This window comes from Clytia hemisphaerica, unplaced genomic scaffold (genome assembly GCF_902728285.1).
Source record: "Clytia hemisphaerica strain Z4C2 unplaced genomic scaffold, Clytia hemisphaerica genome assembly, whole genome shotgun sequence".
Lineage (NCBI taxonomy): Eukaryota > Metazoa > Cnidaria > Hydrozoa > Leptothecata > Clytiidae > Clytia > Clytia hemisphaerica.
Window position 1 is genome coordinate 187889 of NW_027103741.1, and position 24583 is coordinate 212471.

The following is a 24583-nucleotide window of genomic DNA, read 5'->3' on the forward strand; positions in this document are numbered from 1 at the left end:
TCGTCTTCGTCACTTTCGTCGTCATCGGATTCTTCAACATCGCTTTCTTCTTCTCCATACTCCTCTTGTTCTTCACTTTCGCTGTCGCTCTCTCCGTCACTATCATGCTGTGTAGAAATTAGTAAAGCCCTAATGTCATCAGGAAACATCTCTCTAATCCATTCTATGTCCCCATCGACGTCCCAACCACGCCCTGCTGGATGAGGAGCATCGATTATAGATGTACCGGAAAGCTTCCATATTCTTGCAACATGGTTGGCTCTTTCGAACTGTAGATATACAGCTGACCTGCAAGGCGGTATCAACGACAAGTCAACAATTACTCCTTTCTTCTGTTTTCTTTCAAATAGTTGAAAGCGAGCCTCGTTTACGGTTTTCTTGGTAGATCCATATATCTTGCATATGTAGTTTTCCAACACATCTATGGTTTCGTCAGCTAGGTCCCATCCTTCTCCAAGCTTGGTAAGGGCCTCAATGGCAAGGTTATCGTTTTTTAGGACTTCCCAACAACGTACTTTACTTTTTCTGAAGAAAGATGAGACGTAATCATTCCCTGTTAACGCGTGAAACCCAATCAATGCCTGGCGCAGATCTGTTGGCATTCTTATTGAATCAAGCCAAGTCTTTTGACGAGACGGTCCACAGTCAAATAGGACTCTAGATCTTTCGGCTATTGTACCTAAAGCAATCACAATGATGTCAGTGTCGCCTGACGGGGGGATCGAATACAAACCCATTCTTTTTTTGTCATGGCTGTTGGACAATACACTCAGGGCATGCAGAATGACTTTAGTGTCAGCCTCTTCCTGGTCACTAGCAAAGCTCATCTAGAGATATATATTCTGTTTTGGTTAGAATATTGCAGCAGTAACCATCTCCAGACATGACAACTTTATCACACTTTAGGAGTTTCAAACACTCTTCAGCATTGTCTCTGATGTAATCAAATGTCATATTGATTAGTCGTGTCTTATTTTCATCATTTTTAAAAAAGTTGTCAATGTCTCTCGGGACTTTTCCTTTTACTGACTTCATCAAAATTCTGTCTGACGACCCTCTCTTTGCGCGTTCCCCAGATTTGATGCTGAAAGATCTGTACGTGTCGGCTACAATATCAATGCGCTCGTACCTCTCGTCGTTATGGATTGTACTCAGAAATTTTTGGATCCATTCTTCGAACGTCTCTGGGAGGTTTTGCGAGATCACTCGATAGTGGGCAATCATATCGACGATGAGAGTGGTAATCTTTCTTTCTGCCAGCGTTTTTTCCTTCGCTTTCAGTTTGTCTTTAGTTTCCATTGTTGCCTTGATGATATCGAGCAAGAGACTTTTCTGGTTTGACCTCTTTGTACCATCGGGAAAAGCTAAACTGAGTGGTACATCATAAAGTCGATTGGTTGCTTCATAATTGATGATAGTGTTAGAAGTTTCCCTAAGATGTTTTGGTTTGCCTTTATGACTTCAGATGAATTGCTTTTCTTTGTCTTTGTTTTTTTTAGCGTTTGGCTAAACAATGTTGGTTTTTGTTTCGGTAGCCTGGCATGAATCGATTTTTCATTAGAGTGTAAGCGTTGTGTTCTGAAATCTTTATACAGCTCCTCGCCATTTTTTCTAATATTTAGTAGATCATCTGCATCTCCTTTGAACGGCAAGCCAGAACTCAGGTTGTAAACACATTCTTCTTTGTCGGTATCAGCACCAAAAGGATTCAGGAACCTTTCATCCAAAACCCCAGTCACGGTCTGAACGTACTTTTCTGACTTGGCAACTTGAGACTTTCGAAGTGGTTTGTATTGTGTATCTTTTCCATCCAGCCCGCATAGATCTTTAAGTCTTCGCATGACGTCCGCTTGCTTAGGGCGATTAAGGCACCATTTTCGTACGTTCATCTGATCGGACGCAAATCCTTTGACTCCACCTATAATTTTGAACAGGTTTATTTAGTATAAAGCAAAAAAAGTCCCATGTCCTTCAGTATTGCCAACGCAAAAGGTATTTCGATACTTTTCTAGAATGTTACATTTACAGTTCAAATTCATTTCAAAATTCACCTGTAGTTTTGGCATCTCTATTAATTGTCTGCTCCCCTCTCTGATCTGCGGCAGTCATTATGGGGTAGTTACTTTGCGCTTGAACCGATATGCCGTTTAGTGATAAATCGTTCTCTGCACCAGGATAGTTTGATTTGAGATTCGTCATATTTTCGTAGTAATAAGCCCCGTACCTGTTGTGTATCAAAGATTAACACAAAAATACAAAATCAGTATAGTATATCATGATGGTAACCTAAAACTTCCTTTTCATAAAAAAAATTGAGCCTATTAGTCATCAATTTGTTGTTAGGCTGATTGATTTGTTCATGATACATTTAATGCAAATTTATTGATTATCATACCTTGCGTAGTTCCGTTTGTTTAGAATAAAGTACATCGGCAGGAATTCCTTCCAACAGTGCATGAGAGACTTCCAGTCGTTCTCCTGGATGGCAGTATGGGCCATCGTTTGCGCTCTAATGAGATCGAGGTAGATCATCCAGAATCTTGCTGTGTTTCCGATTGTTCCTGTTGAAACTTCTTTACGATAGGATATATACTTCTTGAAAAAGGTATCTAAGCCTTCGGAAGATTTGTCATCTAGCTTTGACATTTCAAAGTTAACTGCTCTCAAGGCGTGAGGAATGTGAGGACTTTTGTCAAATAGAAAACGTCTGAGCAGTAATCTCTCAAGTGCCTCTGAGAATGCATCGTGAATGACCCATGCACGATTGTAGTGGGATCCTGCCAAAACGCCCTCAAGACTTCCCATACGACAGAGGTCTGATTCAAAAATGACGTCTTTGAAGCCAGTGCCTCTCACGAAGTCACCAAGTACCTTAAAGTGAAGTACAAGAAAGTTTAATAAGTTGAAAAGAAATAATCATACCAGAAAATTTTCTTTCAAGAAGTGGAAACCACCAAGATGAACTAGAATATTTTTGAATAAATCTGGATTGTTCCATAACATTAGATAGCAGTTGATGGCAGCTCCGACATCCATCGTAACATGAACGTATTTCATATTCATTGTAGTGCTTAGATTTTGAAGATACTGAAGATATTGTAAGATTGTTCTAAACTCGGTCACTTTGGAATTGATAGGCGGGAGGTATGTCTCAGTGGTCTTGATAGGTTTTTCTTTTGAATTTTCCATGTTCTGCTTGAGATTCCAGCCCTTGAATGCTGCTATCTGCTGATTAGTGTTACACTGATATCGCAATACGAGCCAAAGGAGGTACTTTTGGTCGAAAGATGAGCTGTCACATAAGTCAGGTTGCTGTTGAAAATTGATCAATGGATCTTTTTTCCTTTCGATAGTGATGCTTCCAACATTTAAATCATCAACGAATATCTTACGACTCTTGGGCTTTGGAACAGATAAGGCTGGTGTCTTTCTGACATTGTCTGATGGTTTGATGTTTTGAAAAGCCATCATCATATGGGTCGTGTGTATGGAACGTTCTCCTATTTCTTTGTCCGTTTTTATATCGAAATTGTCAATCCAAAAATGGGCAAACAAAGCTGTGATGCTTGGTTGGTATGGCAACACAGAGGTTGATTTTGCTGCCTCTTGAGCCGCTTCAGCTTGTGCAGTTTCTATGTCGCAAACACTATTGTAGCTTATGGAATGCCCAAGTCGATTAAGAAGATCAATCACCATACGCGATCCGGTTAAATTGTGCAGGCCGAGCCCAAGAAGCAAGTGTTTAGTTTGGAACACTTTCCCTTTCATGCAACAAAATACAATATCCTCTGCAATGGAATGAGTCAGCCGATCGATTGACATTGATCTGGAAGCTCTATTTTTGGACGTGGTCAATATAGTTTTGATGAGTTTTAATAGAATATTCGGTGGTTTGAATGTCTGGCTATTGATAACGTCAGGATCAGGGGGCCATGTAAGCTCTGGTGTATCTTTAAATTTTTGTTGAATAGCTTCTTGGATTATCTCTCCTGCTTTCGAAACGATTCGCTCAGGGTCGTGGTAAAGGCGACTTGTCGACGTCAGCGATTCTGTAGAGACCACTATTTCAGGCTTATTATCTTCAGATGATAGGAAGCTTTCTTGGTCGATTTCAAAATTTTAATATCTTTTCTAGAACTTTCTAGAAAAGTACGCAAATATTTACCTATCCCTAATCCATAAATTTCGTGTAAGGAAGCAATTGATACAGCACGTTGATCACCCAAGATTACATCGGAAACGAACTCCTTTACTTCAGCGAAGTTGGAAGTTTCATATGAGGGACATCCTATTTTTTCCTCGTTGCCATTTGATGTTGAACTGGCTGATGAAGTCGACGATTTGTTTGATTTTGTCGCAACGGTTGTGGGTTTAACAAATCTTTTATAACACGAGTTGTGCACTTTGTAGTCCTTGGTAACAAGGTCAACATTTACAATGTCGAAATAGTGCACAGGATCTTTCGACTTTGCTGCGTTCTTGATGGCTGCCTCTGCCACTCTTGTTAGAATTTTGTGTGGTTTAATTCTACTTCCTTTTACTTGAACCCGTTCTTTACCGCATAATTGGCATTCCTTTCCAAAAAGATCAGCAGGTGACACTGATGTATCAGGGCTAGACAGTCGACGTCTTTTTCTTTCCACTGGCTCAGCTACATTATCAGTTGTTTCGGAGAATCTTCGGTCACCAAGGACAACGGTAAATCTAACGATAAAAAATGATTGTGAATTCAATTCAATATCGAATTGTACGTTAAATTATTATACATATACAAATGTAAGGACTATTAAATAAAGATCTGAACGAAGGATTTACCTTTTATAGCAAGGGTTAAGATGGATTCCATGTAAATTTTCATCAATCTCGTCTGGAATTTGTCTAATTTGATCTTTATGCTCAAAATCACCTCCAAGCTTCGTTCTTTTCTCCTTTGCCTCCAATATTCTTTCAATGTTCCTCTGCGAGAGTTTCTTAATTGTTGAGTAATTATTTCGGTTTTCATAGTGTATTATGCAGTTCATTATTTATAATTCTAAAAATATAAACAGATCGGAATTTGTAAAAGACAAATCTAATGATCATATAAAGGTTTGTAAACGTTCTGGTCTGTAAATTACACATTAAGTTGGGCCCTTCAAAGCAAACTCAGTAGTTCCCTCATTAGAGTGGCTATTATTTGAGTAATTCTACCAACTTTTATCAGATGGCTATTTTATAAAACGAAAACATCTAATTTGGAGGATTTTTCGCACATTCTGGTCTGTAAAATAGACAATAGTTGTTGAGACATCCTGAAAGCTTGTAGAGATGCTTTCAGTTATATCTTACACTATCATATGAAATACCTGAACGCTGAAACTAATGGTTTAGTTAACATGACAAATGCAAGCCTGAGGGCCCTGAGGAGATATAATTATTTTTGAAAATATAATAAAATAACAGTGAAATTGAATGGTCTGTAAAATATCAACTAATTTTCCTTAATGCAAGAAACTTTCCCAAATCGCTCCTGGAGCACTACATTTGATGAAAAAGCACTTTTGGTACGGTTCACGAAGATGAAAAATTCTGAAAAAAAACTTTTTTGCTCCATTTTGGACAAAAAAGGTGATTTTTGGAAGAAAATTTCACATTCTGGTCTGTAAAATACACATTTTTTATGGAAATGACCTGAAAATTTTCAGGAATATTATTTGATATCTTTGCTACCTATGTATAAAATTTCATTACTATATCGTTAGTAGTTTTGAAGAAATTAACCAAATTAGTGACCTACCCCAGGAGTTAGGTTTGATCGAAATTTCTTCTACCTACCCCCCTTCTACCCCCTACCCGGCAAGGTTGCCACCTAGTTAGCCCAGAAACCATCCTGAATCTCAAAATATAGGTATGTTGGAACTCAAAAACAGTGTCAAACCTTTTTCACCACCAAGGTGGGGGTACATGCCCCATATTGCCTGGACTATCAGCTGTTCGATGAATATTAAATTAGCTTTTGAGTGCTTGACTAAAAACAGAACGATCGCACCAAAACAAACGTCAATCGTAAACATAAACATTATCGCTTTCGTTTTTAAGTGAAATGCGACGCTGTTTTAAATGCTTTGGTAGGACACATTTGCATCCCTCTATAGCAGAGCGTGGTGTGCGCAGAATGGATGATCTGGATAGATAGATATGGATTTGTAGGTGCCTTTGACTTTTCAAATTATTGTTGACAACGATTTATGCGTTTTTGTTTTAGACGGCTTTACATGCAACCACTCCACCCGTGTGGCTCCCGTACACCGCTTTCGACCAAATACTCAAACCGCTACGATCGAACCAAGACAACCCAGAACTTGCTACAGTAAGAATATGTTCCATTTAAATATTTTTGATGGCTTTAATAGCTTCCTTATCAAGGCTAATTAGATGCTTTTAGATGCTCTTAAAATTAAATTCAATTGTCTTATCGGGAGAAAAAAGATTCACAAATTCCAGTCAGGAAATTTAAACACTAGACATTTATTCCTTGCTTTTCCCGACAATCAATCGACATTGATTTTCCAATCAGTTATGCCAAATTGATCACCTTTTAAAACGACGGACAGAGTCGCTGCCAAAGGATTCGGCTCTTCTTTCTTTAGAGAATCATCCGAAAATACTAGCTATTTGGTATTGCCATATAGCATTCGTTTTAGCTTTGAGGTTTTATATATTGCCAAGTAAAAAGCTTTTTGGACACAAGCCCTTATACCGATTAAGCGTCACTTCCTACCAGTGCAGAAAACCTAAGATAAAGGGTTATAGTTGATTTATCGTCTCTTCTTTTTCTCCTCTGTCCCCAGAGGTAACAAGCGTTGAATTCAACTATCAAGTAAAGAAGGATTCGAAATGAGTAGAGCCTTTTGAGAATGTCAAAAAAGACTTTAAGCAACTTAAACTATAGCGAGTACCTCACCAAAAACTCCGTTGAAATTTTTTTTTTTTTTTTAAAGTTTTTATAGGCTACTTTTACTATTGAAACTTTCGGATAGGGAGGTTCGAATTCGAAACTTGGTATTCTTTGCTCAATTCAAGTCACAGATATCATATTCCTTTACTCACTAGATTGACTAGTTGCTTACAGATTTCCCGTGGAAGTGTGTCCAGTTTTAAAGTCGACTATTCCGTCATGTTTTTTTCTAATTCACCTTAGATTTTCGAATTTCGTCCGAATTTCAAGACATTCGAATCTTGCTGATGACGACCGGAATAAGGTGGCGGACAAGCCAGTTCTTAAACTGGACTCGTTTCCTTTTATGGGGGAAGCCTTATCCAGTCAAATATAGGGGTCAGTGATTCAACTCCTCCATTTTTTCATCTTTCTTTCAGCTTTTGCAACGGTTGGAGACGAAGCTAGAGGAGTATTTCAACCAATTAGAAATCACCACTTGCGATAAAATAGAATACGTCTCACGGACCCAACAACGTATGATGTAATGACGGGGTGACGTAACGCATTACGTAATGTTAATCGTCGAACTATAACCGCTAATTACCTTTTTTAATTACTTTTTTTTTAATCACGAGATACATAAATGAATTGGAGAAGAAAATATGTTTTTTTTTTTACTGTGGGGCCTCATAGCTTGGCTTGAAAAAGATTTCCTTTTTAAAAATAAGTTTTCTCCACAATTGAAATAGGTTTCGTTACACCGAAACATATCAGAGTTACTGGTATCCTATTTGACAATTTAATTTCAAGAAATTGCGGGTACTGGGGAAGGTCGTATGGGGTTGAAAATCTTTTTGTTGATTGTTTATTTGTTATCTACAATTCGATGTTACTGGCTATAACTAGAATTTGATGTAGGTCAACTGGAACCCAATCCCTTTGCGATGGAAGCTTTTTTATAGACTGGCGTGATTGAAAAGTGGCCCGGTAGTATATGGTGGTTCTCGACTTTTAGCTTTTGCTTAGGTGGATTGGTCTGCTTAACTGGACTGGGCGTCAAATAATCAGATTGAGTTTCAAGTCTAAAAATGTTCTTAGAATGTTCTTACTTTCACCATTTTGTGACCATTTTTACCCATTTTCCTAAGAAAACGAGTGTTTTCGAGTCCACAAAGCCTTTAAAAATGTTCTTAAATTGTTCTTAACATTTTGGCCATCGAAGCCAAAGTTCTCATATATTTGTTCTTATAAAAAAACGTGTAGAAGCAATAGACTGTAGTTTAGTTTCTTGCTCGCCATTTTTCCTACTTCTTGATTTATTTTTTATCGAGGTCAACTAAATTCACAAGAGTTTTCTCAGTAAAGCATGTGACTCATGCAATCTATGTAACATCTTATCAGCTTATCAGTATAATACGGTCGTGATTGTCTCACAATGACAATTTTTCTGTCACTTTTTTTATCTGCCACATATTCGTGTTCTTTCACTTTCGTTTTTCTTAAAGGGATAATCAGATGGTTTGACATATTTAGATTACAGAAACCTTCTGTAGTCGTTAGTAAAACCTCAAAGTATTTTTGTGTAACAATTTTCCAAAATCGAGATTAAAAATTTGAAATTTTTGAAAATGGGTTCTTACAGGGCTCTTACGTTGAAATTCTATGTAACTTAAATATCTCGACTTTGGAAAATAGTTAGCCAAAAATACTTTGAGATTTTGCTTAAGACAATAGAAGGATCCCACAAACATCTGATTATCCCTTTAACAATGATGTAACTTAGTTATGCGACCACCTCTTCTCGTTTACTCTCTGTTTATTTGTACGGTTTCTAGTCTTGTTGGACGGACACATGGGGACTCAAGGTTCAAAATACTACCCCTAACAATGATGGCATCTTTTTGAAAGGCGTCAGTACACATTGCTGGTAAAGGTAGTTTAACGGTTTTTAGGTTTTTAATTGTTCCGTTTCATATCATGAAACTATCATGTCTCATGCCGATATTTCCTATTGTTATATTGTTCGGTTTCGTGCTGAATAAGCAAAAAATTGAATACTCTAATTCCATCTTGTTGTTCAAATTATGGATATTCACCTAATTGTCTGTTTATTAATCAGCTCGGTTTTCGCTCGAGTAGTATAGAGGTACGAAATAGTCTAAGGCTCACTCAATAGACCAGTAAAATTGTTTTGAGTATTGATTATATTTGTGTTGAAGAAATTTGAACTATAGAGAGTTGTCGCCTTTCACTAGAACTAAATCTTGTTGCTCCCACATCTAAGATTTGTATTTTGTAGATTACGTTTATTATTCGATTGTGGAGCGGAGGTTTTGTTGCTTTAGCATTGTCGTTGTTCAATATGATTATCATTCAAGATATGGTGCTTCATTCGCATGGCTCTAATTGATGCTGGATGTGTAAACATTAAAGCTCTGGTGAGTTGAATCTAGCTTCTAAAACTACAGTTAAAAATGAATATTATTCTACACTTTTGATGAAGCAAAAGTAAATATTCAAATTGTTTTGTAAAATGAGCATGGAATTTATTAAATATTGTCCTTAAAAATACTTTTGGTGAAACAATATTGCCAGTATCATCATTGTTGTGTCGATATTCCATCTATTGATCAAGAATTGAGGACCTCCTTGCCAATTACTGTCGTGAATGTCAGATTCGTGCAATTTGTGAAATGTATTGTTATAACTGGTTATAAGAAAATATATCTGCAGACTAGTGATATGTATTCCAGTAAACTTTAATTCAAAATATTACCATCGTAGTCCGGCTCTTTTACTCATGAGCAAATGCAGAAACATTACTATTTACTGGAAGGTCCATTTTCAGCCCATCCAATATCGAAAACTGAAAGTAATTGCTAAACATTGCTTACTTACTAACACTATAATACGATTCTTATAAAAAACGTAATTGGAGGAGAAATCTTTCTATATGACATCATATTGGTAAGTTATTAATCAAGAGCTTTATCATGGTTCAAAAGCTTCACGGTGGAGTGTCAAAATGCTTTGTTTTGTCAACTTGAATAATGTTTATTATGGTTCTCCCTCACAGTGTGTTTTCGTCAGTGATAGAGGAAAGAATTGTTGTGTTATTTATGAAGTTGATGAGCAATGATATGATGTAATGGTTTGTGTTATGAGTTGCCGTGTTATGTGTGTGTTGTGGAAATCTCAAGTCTCTATTATAAACGTCTTATAAAAATTTAAGTGATTCTTCAATGAAGAATCATGTGAAATTTATGAATGACATTTTTTACATTGTTTTTATTATAAAAAAGGGTTACATCATTGGGGAAAAATACGTATGAAAGATTGAATTTATTCAAACTTTTAAAAGAAGAAGTTTATGAATATATTCATAAGCCTTCCCTTGTTTTCTTTATTTTTTAATGAAAAATGTTCTTCTTCTTTTCGTTGATTCATAGAGCTAGATTAAAATATTAAAAAAAGAGGAAAATTGAGAGAGGGAAAATGAGAAGGCTGGACTCCGTTTGGATTCGCTGAAGTTTTGGGCTGAAAAAACAACAAAGAAGGGAACAGATACTCCAAGGATACTTGGCGACCAGCTCAACAAAAGAGGCCTGGTGTGTGGTCTCAAAAGGTACAAAACATCTCCTATTTCTCCAGCAGTTATCTTTTATTTTCCAAAATCCAATATATAATCTTCAAAAAGTGTGTAAAGATTTTCTTTTTCATAACTTTAAAGCAACAGCCCTTTTGTTTTGCTTTTGTACTTTAGTTTGCCTTGAATGGCTTTTTATCGATATCAATCTAATTTTCGTGAAAATTGATGAAAAAAAATTGAAAAAGAAGAACATGTTTATCTAGCTTCTCTTTCCCTTCTATTTACAGTGCAACGTCTTCTTCTTCTTCATCTTCACAAAAAGAAATGCGCATAAAGTCTGTTAAGGTAAGAGACGAGTTTTTCATTTTTCTTGATTATTAATTTATTCCATGTGTCTGATGTTCTGATTAGTTTGGAAAACCATGCAAAATGTCAGTAATATAATAAATTGAATGAATTAAACTATGATGTAAAAGGCTTGGGGTCCTTTTTGTCTTGCAATTTTCTGTTCAGAAGTTTTAGGACTCATGGACCAATGTTAACTATGTGTACTATGTGTTTATGCATTTGAAAATTGAACTTTGTTGATTTGATTTTACTTTCTAACACTCGTATAAAACTTGCACGTCTTCTTTAAATCCATTGGCTATTTGGATTGGTATTATGACATTCCAGCTGGCACACAACGTTGTTTAAACGTTCATTTAACGTTCACGACGTCCGTATAACGTTAGATGAATGTTGAAACAACGTTGTGTGCCAGCTAGCATTCCTCTATCACAGGTCTTCTACTGCTCCTAGTTCCAAAACTTTTCTATTGCGAGGAAAACATTTATTCATCTCTTGGGAGGACTAAACTGAACTCTGACAGGGGGATCATAAGTAAATCACTATATTTTTGAGTGAAAGCCCCCATCAGTCAAAAGGGGTTCTTTGTCCTCATTGGTATTTGCCCCCCCCCTCCTCGCTATAGGATTTCCATTTGGTCATTGAGACAGAGGTCTCGTTTTGCTCATATTTCGATTTGAAGATATTTCTTAAACTTTTTGGTTCATCTCTTTTGTCTTACCTATTAACCTTGAATGAGAACTTTAGTGGAGACTCCAAAAAAAACTCTGATACCTCCCTGTGGGGTGAGGGGCGTAACCCACTGGAAAATTTGTGAGTAGGAATACAAGCCTAAAGTTTATCCTTGAAAAGGTGCCATCACATACTGTACACAACCGATGGAGACCTTTAAAGCTGAATGGTGGTCTTTAAATGATTTCATATCCTTCCCTATCAACAAACAAAATAGTAAATCGTTTTGCAACTTGAAACCTTACGCAATTGTAGTGTATTCAATCTTACAATCTTACCGTGGATTAAGTTGTCTAGCGTCTCTTCGTGATACACTGTCAATTCATTATGAAAATAAATGCTTCAACAAAACGCTACTAATCTTATCTTGTATGTCTTAATTTATCTTTATACACTTGCACGATGTCTGGTCTTTCGTTGAAGTGCATTCTTTTTGCAGTCGAAACTGTGACATGCTGTTGTTTGTAAGGTAGAGAGTTCACAAAAAAGCAATTAAAAGTTGTTACTCAACTTTGGTTGTCATACAACTGTGGTTAAAAATTAGTCTAGACACTTTCAAAAAATTTATTTAATCAAAAATGTCATTAAATTTAAGTGATGTTACTGGTTACCAACAAAGTGCTTACGTATGCACTTCTTAGACTTTTAGCAAGATTTGTTTAAGTTGAATTCTGTTATTTAAAAAGGTTTATAAGAGAGTGAACAAACTTTCAGTGACCATTGGTTTGAATGGAAAAGGAGGTTATTATTTTGAAAATTTCTTGACTGTGCTCTAAATTGCTTATTCTAATCTGCATTTATTCAATCAATCTTCTTGTTTATAGGTTTAAAGCGGCCATCAATTGGAAAAGGGAGTTGGGATGCGTTCATTTATGCTTTAAAAGCCTTGATTTTTCGTACCATCTTTCATTGGCTTCATAAAAGGTTTTTATACCATTATGTTAAAGACCAAAGCAGTGGTTACCATTTTACCTGTATTGTAAAGATTTCATAGACTTTATCAAAGGTTTTTCATATAATTGTGTTGAGGATAAAGGCAGTGGTTACCATATTACCTGTATTGTAAAGATTTCATAGACTTTATCAAAGGTTTTTCATATAATTGTGTTGAGGATAAAGTCAGTGGTTACCATATTCCCTGTATTGTAAAGATTTCATAGACTTTATCAAAGTTTTTTCATATAATTGTGTTGAGGATAAAGGCAGTGGTTACCATATTACCTGTATTGTAAAGATTTCATAGACTTTATCAAAGGTTTTTCATATAATTGTATTGAGGATAAAGGCAGTGGTTACCATATTACCTGCATTGTAAAGATTTCATAGACTTTATCAAAGGTTTTTCATATAATTGTGTTGAGGATAAAGTCAGTGGTTACCATATTACCTGTATTGTAAAGATTTCATAGACTTTATCAAAGTTTTTTCATATAATTGTATTGAGGATAAAGTCAGTGGTTACCATATTACCTGTATTGTAAAGATTTCATAGACTTTATCAAAGTTTTTTCATATAATTGTATTGAGGATAAAGGCAGTGGTTACCATATTACCTGTATTGTAAAGATTTCATAGACTTTATCAAAGGTTTTTCATATAATTGTGTTGAGGATAAAGGCAGTGGTTACCATATTACCTGTATTGTAAAGATTTCATAGACTTTATCAAAGTTTTTTCATATAATTGTGTTGAGGATAAAGTCAGTGGTTACCATATTACCTGTATTGTAAAGATTTCATAGACTTTATCAAAGGTTTTTTTCATATAATTGTATTGAGGATAAAGTCAGTGGGTTACCATATTACCTGTATTGTAAAGATTTCATAGACTTTATCAAAGTTTTTTCATATAATTGTATTGAGGATAAAGTCAGTGGTTACCATATTACCTGTATTGTAAAGATTTCATAGACTTTATCAAAGTTTTTTCATATAATTGTATTGAGGATAAAGGCAGTGGTTACCATATTACCTGTATTGTAAAGATTTCATAGACTTTATCAAAGGTTTTTCATATAATTGTGTTGAGGATAAAGGCAGTGGTTACCATATTACCTGTATTGTAAAGATTTCATAGACTTTATCAAAGTTTTTTCATATAATTGTGTTGAGGATAAAGTCAGTGGTTACCATATTACCTGTATTGTAAAGATTTCATAGACTTTATCAAAGGTTTTTTATATAATTGTGTTGAGGATAAAGTCAGTGGTTACCATATTACCTGTATTGTAAAGATTTCATAGACTTTATCAAAGTTTTTTCATATAATTGTGATGAGAATAAAGTCAGTGGTTACCATATTACCTGTATTGTAAAGATTTCATAGACTTTATCAAAGTTTTTTCATATAATTGTGTTGAAGATAAAGTCAGTGGTTACCATATGACCTGTATTGTAAAGATTTCATAGACTTTATCAAAGGTTTTTCATATAATTGTGTTGAGGATAAAGGCAGTGGTTACCATATTACCTGTATTGTAAAGATTTCATAGACTTTATCAAAGGTTTTTCATATAATTGTGTTGAGGATAAAGTCAGTGGTTGCCACGAGGTTTTAATGATGTTCTTCTATAAGTAATTAGCAAAAAGCAAATAGAGTATGTTGAAAGGAGGTTATATAGGTTAAATATTTCGTTTTTTATAAAAAAGACATCAAAGAATTTTTGAAGCCCACGGATGTTCTTAACTTTTTAAGTTTAAAGCCTAAAAATGTTCTTATTCCCACCAATTTGCAAGTATTTTTGTGCAATTTTTTAAGAAATTGGATGTTTTAAAGTCCGCAAAGCCTTGAAATGTTCTTAACTTGTTCTTAATATTTTGGCCATCGAAGCCTTATGTTCTTATATAGTTTGTTCTTGTGAAAAAACGTGCAGATATATCTCAGGTCATCTTTCTCTAATAACAATGTTACTAAGGCTTTGGTTCAAGCTGCAAAAGCTGGTCTGTCTTGTGTCCAACATATTATGGCTTTCTTACAGATGATAGTTGCACTGTGAATTGCGGTGGATAGTTTTTTAATGCTTACTTTAACAATGTTACTAAGCCTTTGGTTCAAGCTGCAAAAGCTGGTCTGTCTTGTGTCCAACATATTATGACTTTGCTTATAGATGATAGTTTCACTGTGAATTGCGGTGGATAGTTTTTTAATGCTTACTTTATTAAAATCTTACATTCTGATAGTCATCGTCGTTTTTTGCTGGTTCTACAGAAATGTCCATACTCTCTTCTCTCTTATCAAACACTCTTCGTGCTTTCTTGAGACGGGCTACAACACCAACATTTATTTTGTTTCTCTGAAACTCGACTTTCACTCTCTGTGTATCGAACAATTACTGATCCTGTCTTCATGATGTTAGCGATTGGTTTACAAACCTTCTTCTCACAACAACGTTATGCCTTTTTGTTCAATCTGCTAAAGCTGGTTTGTTGTGCCCACCATTTTGTTAAATATGCGATCTGACAAAACCCTCACCAGGTCCTCAATGTGTGTTTAATTGTTACAAATCACTGTTCATCTGGCTTCGTTTACCAGACCTTTAGGTGTTCCTTTTCATAGAGATTACGTCATGTTTAACAAGAAAAATAGTTTTGGCATCCCAAACGCTCGCTTTTGTCACCTGTGACGTCACCTACCATTTGTTTATTTATCTCCACCAATAGAGAGCGCGATGCTTGAAATTTTTCGATGTCCATTCATCATGGCGTGTCACTTTGACCCTTCACAAAAACCCTCTTAAAGCTGTCGTGGAAGACCTCCAATCCTTAAGAATAAAATTTTCTGTAAGCACATCAAATGATCGGAGACAGTTATAAGATCGCATGCTGTCTTCTAACTCTAAGAGGTGTTTCTTCAGAGAATAGCTACCCATGGCCTCCTCTCCTTGGTTATTTGAAATTAAAGACTTGCAAAACCCATGTTTGACACATTCCTTTAATCACTCTTCTAATTTTATTGTATGCTGAACTTGAGATCTTCTAACTCTTTGTTGTTGCATCATTATAACCTGTGCCTTTTCTTTCTTCTTTGGTAATTTCAAATTCCATGCCAGCTTAACTGTGTTGCACTTCAACAAGGGCCATTAGCCCTCTTTACCATTTATTTTTTGTAAGAACGTTTTACTAAAAACCATTTTATTCATCGAACAATAATACCACATTTTCCGTGTAATGTAATTTTAAGTATGTTTAACTCATGTTCATATCCTGGCTATCCTGTTTGATGAACCCTTATTTGCGGCACTACAAATCGGCGCTATTTTGGTGCAGATAAAGATCCTACAAAGTTTTGTTTTATGTTTTGTGTTCTTATAAATAACTTCTATTGTGTGTGTCATCATAAAGAGCTCTTTTTTAAGGGCACTCTTATTTTCTTCTTTTTGTTGTGGGTCCTTCATACTCCTCACTAAATACCGAATGCATGCTCGAGTTTTGATATATGGAAAGAGTGATATCCATAACTTTGATGGCTTTAGTTATAATTGATATGATATTTTGGTTATTTCTCTTCAAATGGTTTGAATAAGTAAGCCTTTTGACCAAGGCAACCATGTTTAGATTTCAAACATTGAGCTAAGAAAGGGATGGCAGGGGGTCAGGTGGCAATTGTCCCTTCAGTGGCCGATTTTTTTAGCGGACGCTGAAAGACAAGGAACGCAAAGAACACCTCTGATTACTAATTTCGGCACCCCCTTTTTTAGTAGTTTAACATTAGTAGTTCAAGAAAAAGAAATAGCAATATAACCAAAATTTCCGTCCTCGCTTTGCTCGCCTAATTTTACAATTTTATAAGGCGCCAAAATCCTAAATTCGAAAATTTCCTCCCTAGTTTGGTGAGATTTTTGTCTACCCGGCATGCTACTTGAGTCAGCCAAGGTGTAATGACTTAACGCAGAATCTGTCTAGGCTACTATTTTGTAGCATTAAAACCTGTAAGTTTTCTCTGGATTTTACTTCTATAGTTTTTAGCTCAGTCAACCACCAGGATTGGATTGAAATGCTGTATTTTGAGTTGAGCTGAAAACCTCGAAAATATATTTAGCCTTTAGATTCACCCATACCCCTTTGGATTCCTCAAGGATAGATTATTTTTCATAAAGAGATAATGGCACTAAGGTATAAGTACAATAATCTGAACTATTTCAACGATTTCTGTTTTGGTATTGATATCGTCCATTTTGGTATGTGTAGAATGTGCATTTGTGGGATATAAAATGAATAAAGATACCGGCATTCTAATCCTATCAAGGATAGTTAATGCTAAATCCTCACGTCATGGCGTGCTAAAGATTTACACTTAAATTCAGTCTTCACATTTACTTTACATTCTCTTGTGAATCGATCAGGATTTTAGGTTGAACGCCTTTAGGTGCTTATTTTTGTGCTTTCAAGTTTTCCTACTGGTACACACTTTTTTATAGAGAACAATGTTATAAGAACACGAGACTGAAAATTGGCTAAAATTAAGAGCAACCCTCAGCCTCAGATTTCAGAAATAACTTTAAAAGTATATACTGACTTTAACAGATTTTAAACCCATTTTAAGGTTTTAAGTAAAGAAACTAAGCGTATTAGGAACAACGCAAGAACATTTAAGCCTGAAAATGTCAAAAAATTAAGAATGGCCCATTCTGAGCCAAAATGTGCTAGTTCTTATAAAAAAGAGTGTTTCGATCGTTTTTAGACGGTTTAATAAATTTCGAACGAGCTCAAACATTTTTGCTGACAACAGCAACTTTCATGCTGTTGCTTTTTATAAGATACGATTATTGTTATTTTCGATTTTAAATAAACATCGAAAAACCAAATATTAACCAAAAACATATTTACAAAGAGTATTTTACTTTTTGAGGAGTTTTTTAAGTCCGAAGGAGAAGTTCTTATCAAAATATAACATAGTTTTAACTTTTTGTTTGAACTTTTTATCTCTGTTGTTTTACACTTTGATAAGAACTTTCCAAGTAGCTTTTCCTTCCAATAATATTAGACTTTCTACTCTTCAAAATTTCCGCCCTTTTTTAATTAACGTTGGAGAAAATTGGTATAACTTTGCTACAATCTGGTAAGATTTTTTAAATTAATTTGACAATCTTCGTAGAAGGTTTGATTATAGCCTCGTTTTCATAATGTTTGATTTATACGGTGCCGATCTTGATACTTTTGATTATGGAGACCTTTGTGAAAATTATTTTGCTGACATCCTATTAGAGGTAGGATATTTTTTTATTTTTTCATCAAATTTGTATTACAATTCTCCACCAGGGTTTTTCAAATAACATTCTAGGGTATCATAGCACCAACTGAGAGTAATATAACCCCGAGGGAGGATGGGGGTAAGTGCCCTTTTTTAAACCCTTGAAAGTCTCTCATTAAAGGTGCAAAAAACGATAATTAGACCTTTTAAAAAGGTCCCAAAATATCGAAATATGAAAAATTGACCCCCTCAAAGGGTCGTCAAATCTAGTAATTTTGAGCCAAAAATTGCAAAATATAGACTCAAATAGATAGACAAAAGATAGACTCAAAAGGTCTCAAAAACGTTTAAATTTAGTCTCTCAAAGGGTCGATTTTCGAACCTTGGGTCGGACATACTAGTAACCCCGGGACTACCGCGTTCCACGAGGGGGGGGCTGTGTACCGCGGAAGTATTATTTTTGGACTAAAAACTTTTTGTCACAATCTATGAATAACATTAGGAACTGCATTTTCCTACCCCACGACGAAACGATTATTTATTCCCTAATAAGGTATAAATAATAACAACTGGATGTTTTTTATTTTCTTCTTCCATCATCCATTTCTTTGTTTCTTAATTCTTCTCTTTTCTTTTTCGTTTCATTAGCCTGATGTTTTTTTCATTACTTTTTCTCAAAAATAAAACCCTTGCTAGAATTTAATCTAATAACAGATCATCCATTCTGCGCATATCATGCTTTGCTCTAAAGGGATGTGGGGAATGTGGTGATCTGACCTGGTTGTTCAACCAAAACATTCAAAACCGCGTTACCTTTTGCTTGAAAACGAAAGTGAAAGCGAATGTGTTTTAATATTTATGCACATGATTGATGTTTGACTTGTTGCGATTGTTTTGCGCAAAAAGCTCGTTATTAATATTCTTCCCATATCTCGATGACAAAGATTAAAGCCGTCTGCCGACCTGAGTAGATTCTCTTACGGAGTCATGGCCTTTAAGGTGAAACCATAAGTGGAGTAATCAGAATCTACTCGGAGATAAGCTCGAAGTTAAATGTATTTTTTAAAAATTCCTTTTAAAGCCGTTTACCTTTTTGAATCAAGGAACTTGCGGAAAGGAATCAATTTCATTCGATTTTTGGTCGGTGATGAGGAATGAGGCGAGTTTTCTCACTCATTCATTGGTCAACATCTGCTCCTACAATTTCGGGGAAAACTTTTATTTTATGTAGTGGAGAATTAAGAATTTCTGTCCAACTTTATTCACTCAGGATATTTGGGTGGCAGAGCAGCATAAGTATTTTGTCAGCACTGCATACTGCAGTCTTGTTCTTGTCTGTTGTTTACCCTTTTTGTTTCTTTGTATTTGTGTGGGAGTTTTTGTTTATTTTTCTATGTTTGTTAGTTTGTTTGGACTGCGGGTCGGTTCAGGGTTATGGAATCTGGGGGAGGCTGAGTGTTGGACGTCCATAAAACATGTTTAAAGCCGCTGCGCCTGTCGCAAGTCAGGGACTCCAGATTGCATTGGTTGGGTTTTTGAGTGGTTTTTGGTGTTTGTGTTTTTCTGCTTGGCTTTTTAAAACTTTATGTCTATTGGTTTATTGGTTCTTTTTCGCATAAAATTCTCATTTCTTGACAGGATGTTTGATTGGTTTGATTTATATATTTACAAAAATTCAAAAAAATGGAAAAAAACATATAATTATAAAAATATTAGTGCCTTTTTATGTTTCATCTTTATTTTATTTAGTATTTTCAACACTTTCTCTCCTTGAGGTCAGATCTCTGATCTTCACCATATATATAGACAATATTATAAAAACATAAAACACAATTTCTTTGAACGATATTTCGACCTTTACAGATCTTTATCAAATTTCAGACAATATTAGATATAAAGTAAACAAAAAAAAAACACCACAACCAGCCGTTCGGCTGCACTCTCCACATACACACATCATGATGAGAAACATATTAACCAATCAAAACCCTTCTTTTTACCCTTACTCTTTCCCTGAATATCAAAATCGTTTGCTCAACAGAGTAAGTGTTATCGCTTCATCTCACTCTGATTCGACTTGATAGTCTTTATAGTTCGACTAGTTCGTTTATAGCTTCCTTAATTCAACTATTAGGGCTCAAACTAACAAAGTTCAGCAGACCTTTTGTTTTTTGTTCTCTGAAGATTTTTTTCTCTTCCCTGAATATTTCAAGTACCGGACCAGGGACTTCTTTCTACCTTGATTTGATATGGAAAGTCAGCCGGCATTTGTGCAAATGAATGATATTTCCCATCTGCAATCAGGTGATTTTGAACTCCTTTTGCACCTTTCAGACGGATAGACACATCAATGTGGAGGATGATGATAGTGATACTTCGTCAACAATCTCCAACAACGATGTAGATGTTAAAGAGGCTCTTCGTTCATCTATCAGCCTCAATCTCAAATCCAAATTCCAAAAAGGTTTGTCAACACTGTTCAATTTTGCTTTGCCTGCACCAGACTATCACGAGCTTTTTAGACAACGTTTTGCCTGTAATCTTTTTACAATACTCCCCCATAAGATTCTACCTACCTATTTGTACCTATTTGTGGCTTCTCCTTGAACATCTCATCCAACTCGTTGAGTCCGATGCTTCGACATTTCCTTGAGGCTGTTGGAGTCAGCTTGCCTAAGGTTGAAATAGTGGGCAAGCAGTGGTTCGCCCGGAACAATTGTGAGGAAGGTGTCTAAGTGTTTTTTGAATACTTCTTTGGGGCAGTTTTTCTAATCTCTTATTGGTCTGGGTCTTATTGTTGGATGAAGATTAACATTTAGGATGATGGACATTCTGGGATGAATAATTTGAAGTCAATACAGTATTATTTTAAGAAATTGGCCTCACTTCGATGGAAAACAGAACACCTAAGACGTAATAGCCCAACAAAATGAAGAAATCTTTGTCTTAAAATTCGGTGTAGAAAAATCTTTGCTTTAACTCTGTTTACAATTTTGTGACTTGGTTTTCACAAAAGTTTAAACTATGATATTTACAAGAAATCTCCTTCATGCATTTCATGTACGTCCTTCAAACTTGATTGATGTTCAGTTCTTAAAATCAAAGGAAATTAAGCAATATTTATTTAAAGAATTTGGTCTGATAATTTTTTGGGTAAACTCTTTGTTTTCCGTTTGCAACAAAATCTTTATTTTGACTACTTTGTTAAAAAATAGCCGATCAGTGAAAACCTATTCAGATTTGTGAGTCAAATAATTCAACAAATCTCGATCGTCAATTCTTTCAGGAGATTATCCACCGACACTTCACAACAGTCTGACGTCATCATCTACGTCATCAACCTCGGCCCCATACCTTTACCGCCCACATCTCGACCTTCTGGACAAACCAGCACGACAAGACGACGAAATGTCTCACGTTTCAACGGATAGTATTGATATTGGAACGCCCGCATCGATGGCGGCCGCCCCTGGTAAAAAAGAAAAGAAACCTAAAGTAAGGCTTTAGTCTGCAATCTGTTTGAGAAACGGTTGGCAAACGATATCATACTCCAGGATGCATCGTCTCTTATTTTCTCCCTATTTTCTACTTTTCTATCTTCTATCCTGATTTTCTGTCTTTCTCAAGTGTTTCTAACTGTTTTCTAAGTATTTTTCTGAAATTTGCCCGTACCGGTGAAACAGGTCTCCGACCCCGGCTCGAACCACCAAATGCAAGCAACCTTGGTTTACAAACCCAATGCCTAACCGCTTACGCCAACGAGACACACCAGAAAGCCGTCATTCACAAATACTTATAGCGTGTAAATTACAGACCTTAATTAAGAAAGCTCCCAACCCTACCGGTGCTCCTACAAGGATCCCTACGGGATCCTAAGTTAAGTCACAGGGTACGAATGCCCCTAAGAAGGCCTTCGGCCTTATATTGTGACTCTCGAGCTCCAACCCTAACCCTAACTGATAATAACCGAACCCCCGTCTAGGTCCGCGGATTGAAAAATTTCATTTGCATCCTGGAGTATGATATCGTCTGCCAACCTTGAGAAACAGTGAACATAATTTTAAAAAGATAATGACTTTTTTGTGCCAACGTTATGACCTATCATTTCTTGGGAATAGAATATCCATTGATTGAACAAACAAGTTATTTCATTAAATATAACGAACTCTAACTGATGAATTTTTTACCAAAGCCGGAGACAACTTTTTACATCTTAATTTCCACAGAAACCAGAAGATAAAGAAACGGCTGCCATGCGACGAGAACGAAACAGATTGGCCGCTCAACGCTGCCGACAACGCAGAAGGGATCGAATCGACAAACTCGAAAAAGTAAGTTTGATCTCGTTTTCCTAGATTGTTCACCAGTTATAAAACTATGTATTTAAATTTTAAGTCGTCAAGAATTTTTATAGCTGAATTGATATACCTTCCTAAAATCTTCAAAATATCTCTGAAATAACTGAATTCTCGTATATGTCTGGTTCGTAGACACATAGAAACCATGCGGGTCACGCATTTTTAATGGCAAATAAAAAGGTTTTATTTCCCACCCAAGAGATCCCTCTCTAGCTTTTCGGGTTTTGAAGTTAATCTTTTCACACAGATCTTTTTCAGGTAACTTTCAACCTTTTTAATGATCTCTATTCTCTTCTTTTTATTTTAGATATGCGATAAGCTTGAAAATGACGGTCAAAAGCTTGAAACAGAAATTACCGGACTTCAAAGTGAGATGTCACATTTACAAAAAATTCTGAACAATCATAAATGCATGGCCATGCCTCCTCGAATAAAAAACGAACGCGAATATCCATTTGATAGATACGATAGTCGGATTGTGTCGAGTTAGTTAACGTTGTTTATGTTCATTACCTGTGAAAAGCTCAAATTGTTGCTTTGAGAACGCGGGAGTAGGTATTGGTGACAAGCGGGAAAACTGATTCCAATCGTAGGACAGGAGATTTACAATGGCGATAGCAATGGATTATGTTTGAAATCTTTTTGATCTTTTGAATCTGGTTTTGTTAAACGTTGGTTGTTTGATTTTGAGTACCGAAAAAACTTAGCTTGAATCTTTTCACTTTTGGTATTACATCGCAAAACGTAAAAGCTTCTATTAAGCTTTGCGAGATGATTTCTCACTGAACAATATCATTGAGTGACAAACAGGACCTCTCATTCTAATCATTGATATTATATCTCAAGTTATATGGACTATTTGGAAATAGATGTTCAAGAGGAAAACGAGAGGATCCACCTGGGGTACTTAAGCAACACAGGTGATGGGTATGTGCGAGCCATTAGGGTACCTTTTCATACCTTAAAAGTCCCTCAAAGGGATACAAATTAATAGGTTTGTCTGAAAGGGGCTCAAAACCACTAAAGTCGAGAACTTCCCTCTCAAAGGGTGATGATTTACGAATATTTTGATCAGATCTTGGACATACTCGTCACCTTGCATACCTGTACCAGACCCCCCCCCTTGACCTTTTACTTACTGGTTATAAATGTTTTTAAGTTTTAAATTGTTGTAGATTTTTAAAAATAACAGTTACATGCAAGTATATATATGATCGTTACATAAAATTATACCACATTTTTATGTATCAATGTTTTTAGAAAAAGGTTTTGTTTATATTTATTATATCAACAAAATTCATCAATTCTCCAAAAATTCTACTGCTCCTTATAAGACCGAACCTAGATTGAGCCTAGGTAAAAAATACAAGCTTTGACTTACACATTTACCTTCAGGCAAAGAATCCAGGTGGTTTATTTAAGCCTAGCGAACGGTGAATTTCAACTCCACGGAAAAGAATTATGATACAAACATTAGCAGATTCGTGTTAAAAAGTCACAAAGAAAAACGTCGAGTAAAGCTCTGATTGGCTGAATATTGCACACATAAGCATATTTAAATGAAATGAGTATGAGAAAATGCATAAAGATTTCCTTCTCAATTTAATTCCATTCAAAGTCTATAGCCCCTCTGGATTTCATAAATTAAGCAAGGCCTAGTGGAAAGGTGTCAAACTTCATTTTGGCAAAATGAATCAAACGAAGTATATGCACATATATGGTATAATAGAGCCCGTACACCTCTCTTCTCATCACCTAGCCAGATCCTGATTGATTACTATGCAATCTCTACAATAAAGGAATGACTGGTGATTTTTATGTAGGTTTTTGGGAGTAATATTAACTACACCTTCCTTTGATGACTGTATTTTCTGGAGCAAGAATATGAAAAAAAACTACTTAACTTAAGTCGCTTTTTATTCAGGCACATTTCTGTTGCACGGTCCGCGTGTTTTTCATATACAAAAGATGGATTAGAAGCAATATTTATCGCCAAAATTCTAATAATAAAACATGAAAAAAAGAAAGTGCTAGATCTTATCTGCCATTCGAATAAATCCGACGAAAATTGTAGCTCACTCGATCCTTTTATAATGGGCGGCCGCCACCATTGTCTGTACACAAACCCAATAGTGAGGTTAAGTAAATCGGTAAAATCACGACGACGAACGAAAATTTAACAGGCTAGTGAGTTTCAACCAATCGAATTTCGTATTTTCACTAGCCTTTATACATTTTTCGTCCGTCGTCGTGATTATCCCTGTATGCTTAACCTCAGTAATATCTACGGCTAATTTCAAAATTCATTGCCGTAGAGGTATACCGTGAGTATCACAGCGCGAATAAATTCGAGCTGTGAAGACAAAGTTTTTTTTAATACAAGATCTTGTAGAAAAACGCTCGCAAAGTAGATATATTTCACATTTTGGATTCGTTTGGCTTAGAGGA

The 24583-nt window shown here is 35.6% G+C and overlaps 3 protein-coding genes across 4 annotated transcripts in view; 2 read left to right on the top strand and 1 right to left on the bottom strand.

The window, feature by feature from the left end:
* Positions 1 to 7596, top strand: part of LOC136805208 (nuclear pore complex protein Nup160-like) — a 65112-nt gene extending 57516 nt beyond the window's left edge. Inside the window, exons 36-37 of the mRNA XM_067061773.1 lie at positions 6245 to 6349; positions 7357 to 7596. Coding sequence (XP_066917874.1) covers positions 6245 to 6349; positions 7357 to 7464 — 213 coding nt within the window. The 3' untranslated portion in view covers positions 7465 to 7596. The remainder of the gene's footprint in view (positions 1 to 6244; positions 6350 to 7356) is intronic.
* LOC136805252 (uncharacterized) lies at positions 1151 to 5028 on the bottom strand. Its single transcript, XM_067061831.1, has 6 exons — positions 4816 to 5028; positions 4166 to 4704; positions 2923 to 4079; positions 2396 to 2871; positions 2052 to 2224; positions 1151 to 1918 (listed from the first exon to the last, which is right to left on the bottom strand). The coding sequence occupies exons 1-6, from the start codon at positions 5019 to 5021 to the stop codon at positions 1365 to 1367; spliced, it is 3105 nt and encodes a 1034-aa protein (XP_066917932.1). The 5' UTR covers positions 5022 to 5028; the 3' UTR covers positions 1151 to 1364.
* A 2770-nt stretch (positions 7597 to 10366) lies between the features above and the next one.
* LOC136805209 (protein FosB-like) lies at positions 10367 to 23420 on the top strand. 2 transcript variants are annotated; one of them, XM_067061775.1, is made up of 6 exons: positions 10367 to 10544; positions 10796 to 10853; positions 20112 to 20241; positions 21064 to 21272; positions 22004 to 22108; positions 22443 to 23420. In XM_067061775.1, exons 2-6 carry the CDS (start codon positions 10833 to 10835, stop codon positions 22623 to 22625), a joined length of 648 nt encoding a protein of 215 aa, XP_066917876.1. In that variant the 5' UTR covers positions 10367 to 10544; positions 10796 to 10832; the 3' UTR covers positions 22626 to 23420. The 2 variants fall into 2 exon arrangements, with proteins under 2 accessions (XP_066917876.1, XP_066917875.1); XM_067061774.1 differs by lacking the exons at positions 10367 to 10544; positions 10796 to 10853 and adding an exon at positions 19663 to 19819.
* Positions 23421 to 24583: the final 1163 nt, after the last annotated feature.

Coding starts and splice junctions, on each gene's coding strand:
- LOC136805252 (XM_067061831.1), bottom strand. CDS start 5,021: ATGAACTGCATAATACACTATGAAAACCGAAATAATTACTCAACAATT. Junction 4,705..4,815: donor CTTAACCCTTGCTATAAAAG/GTAAATCCTTCG, acceptor TTTTATCGTTAG/ATTTACCGTTGTCCTTGGTG. Junction 2,872..2,922: donor TCTTGAAAGAAAATTTTCTG/GTATGATTATTT, acceptor CTTCACTTTAAG/GTACTTGGTGACTTCGTGAG.
- LOC136805209 (XM_067061774.1), top strand. CDS start 19,736: ATGATGAGAAACATATTAACCAATCAAAACCCTTCTTTTTACCCTTAC. Junction 21,273..22,003: donor AAAAAGAAAAGAAACCTAAA/GTAAGGCTTTAG, acceptor TAATTTCCACAG/AAACCAGAAGATAAAGAAAC. Junction 22,109..22,442: donor GAATCGACAAACTCGAAAAA/GTAAGTTTGATC, acceptor TTTTTATTTTAG/ATATGCGATAAGCTTGAAAA.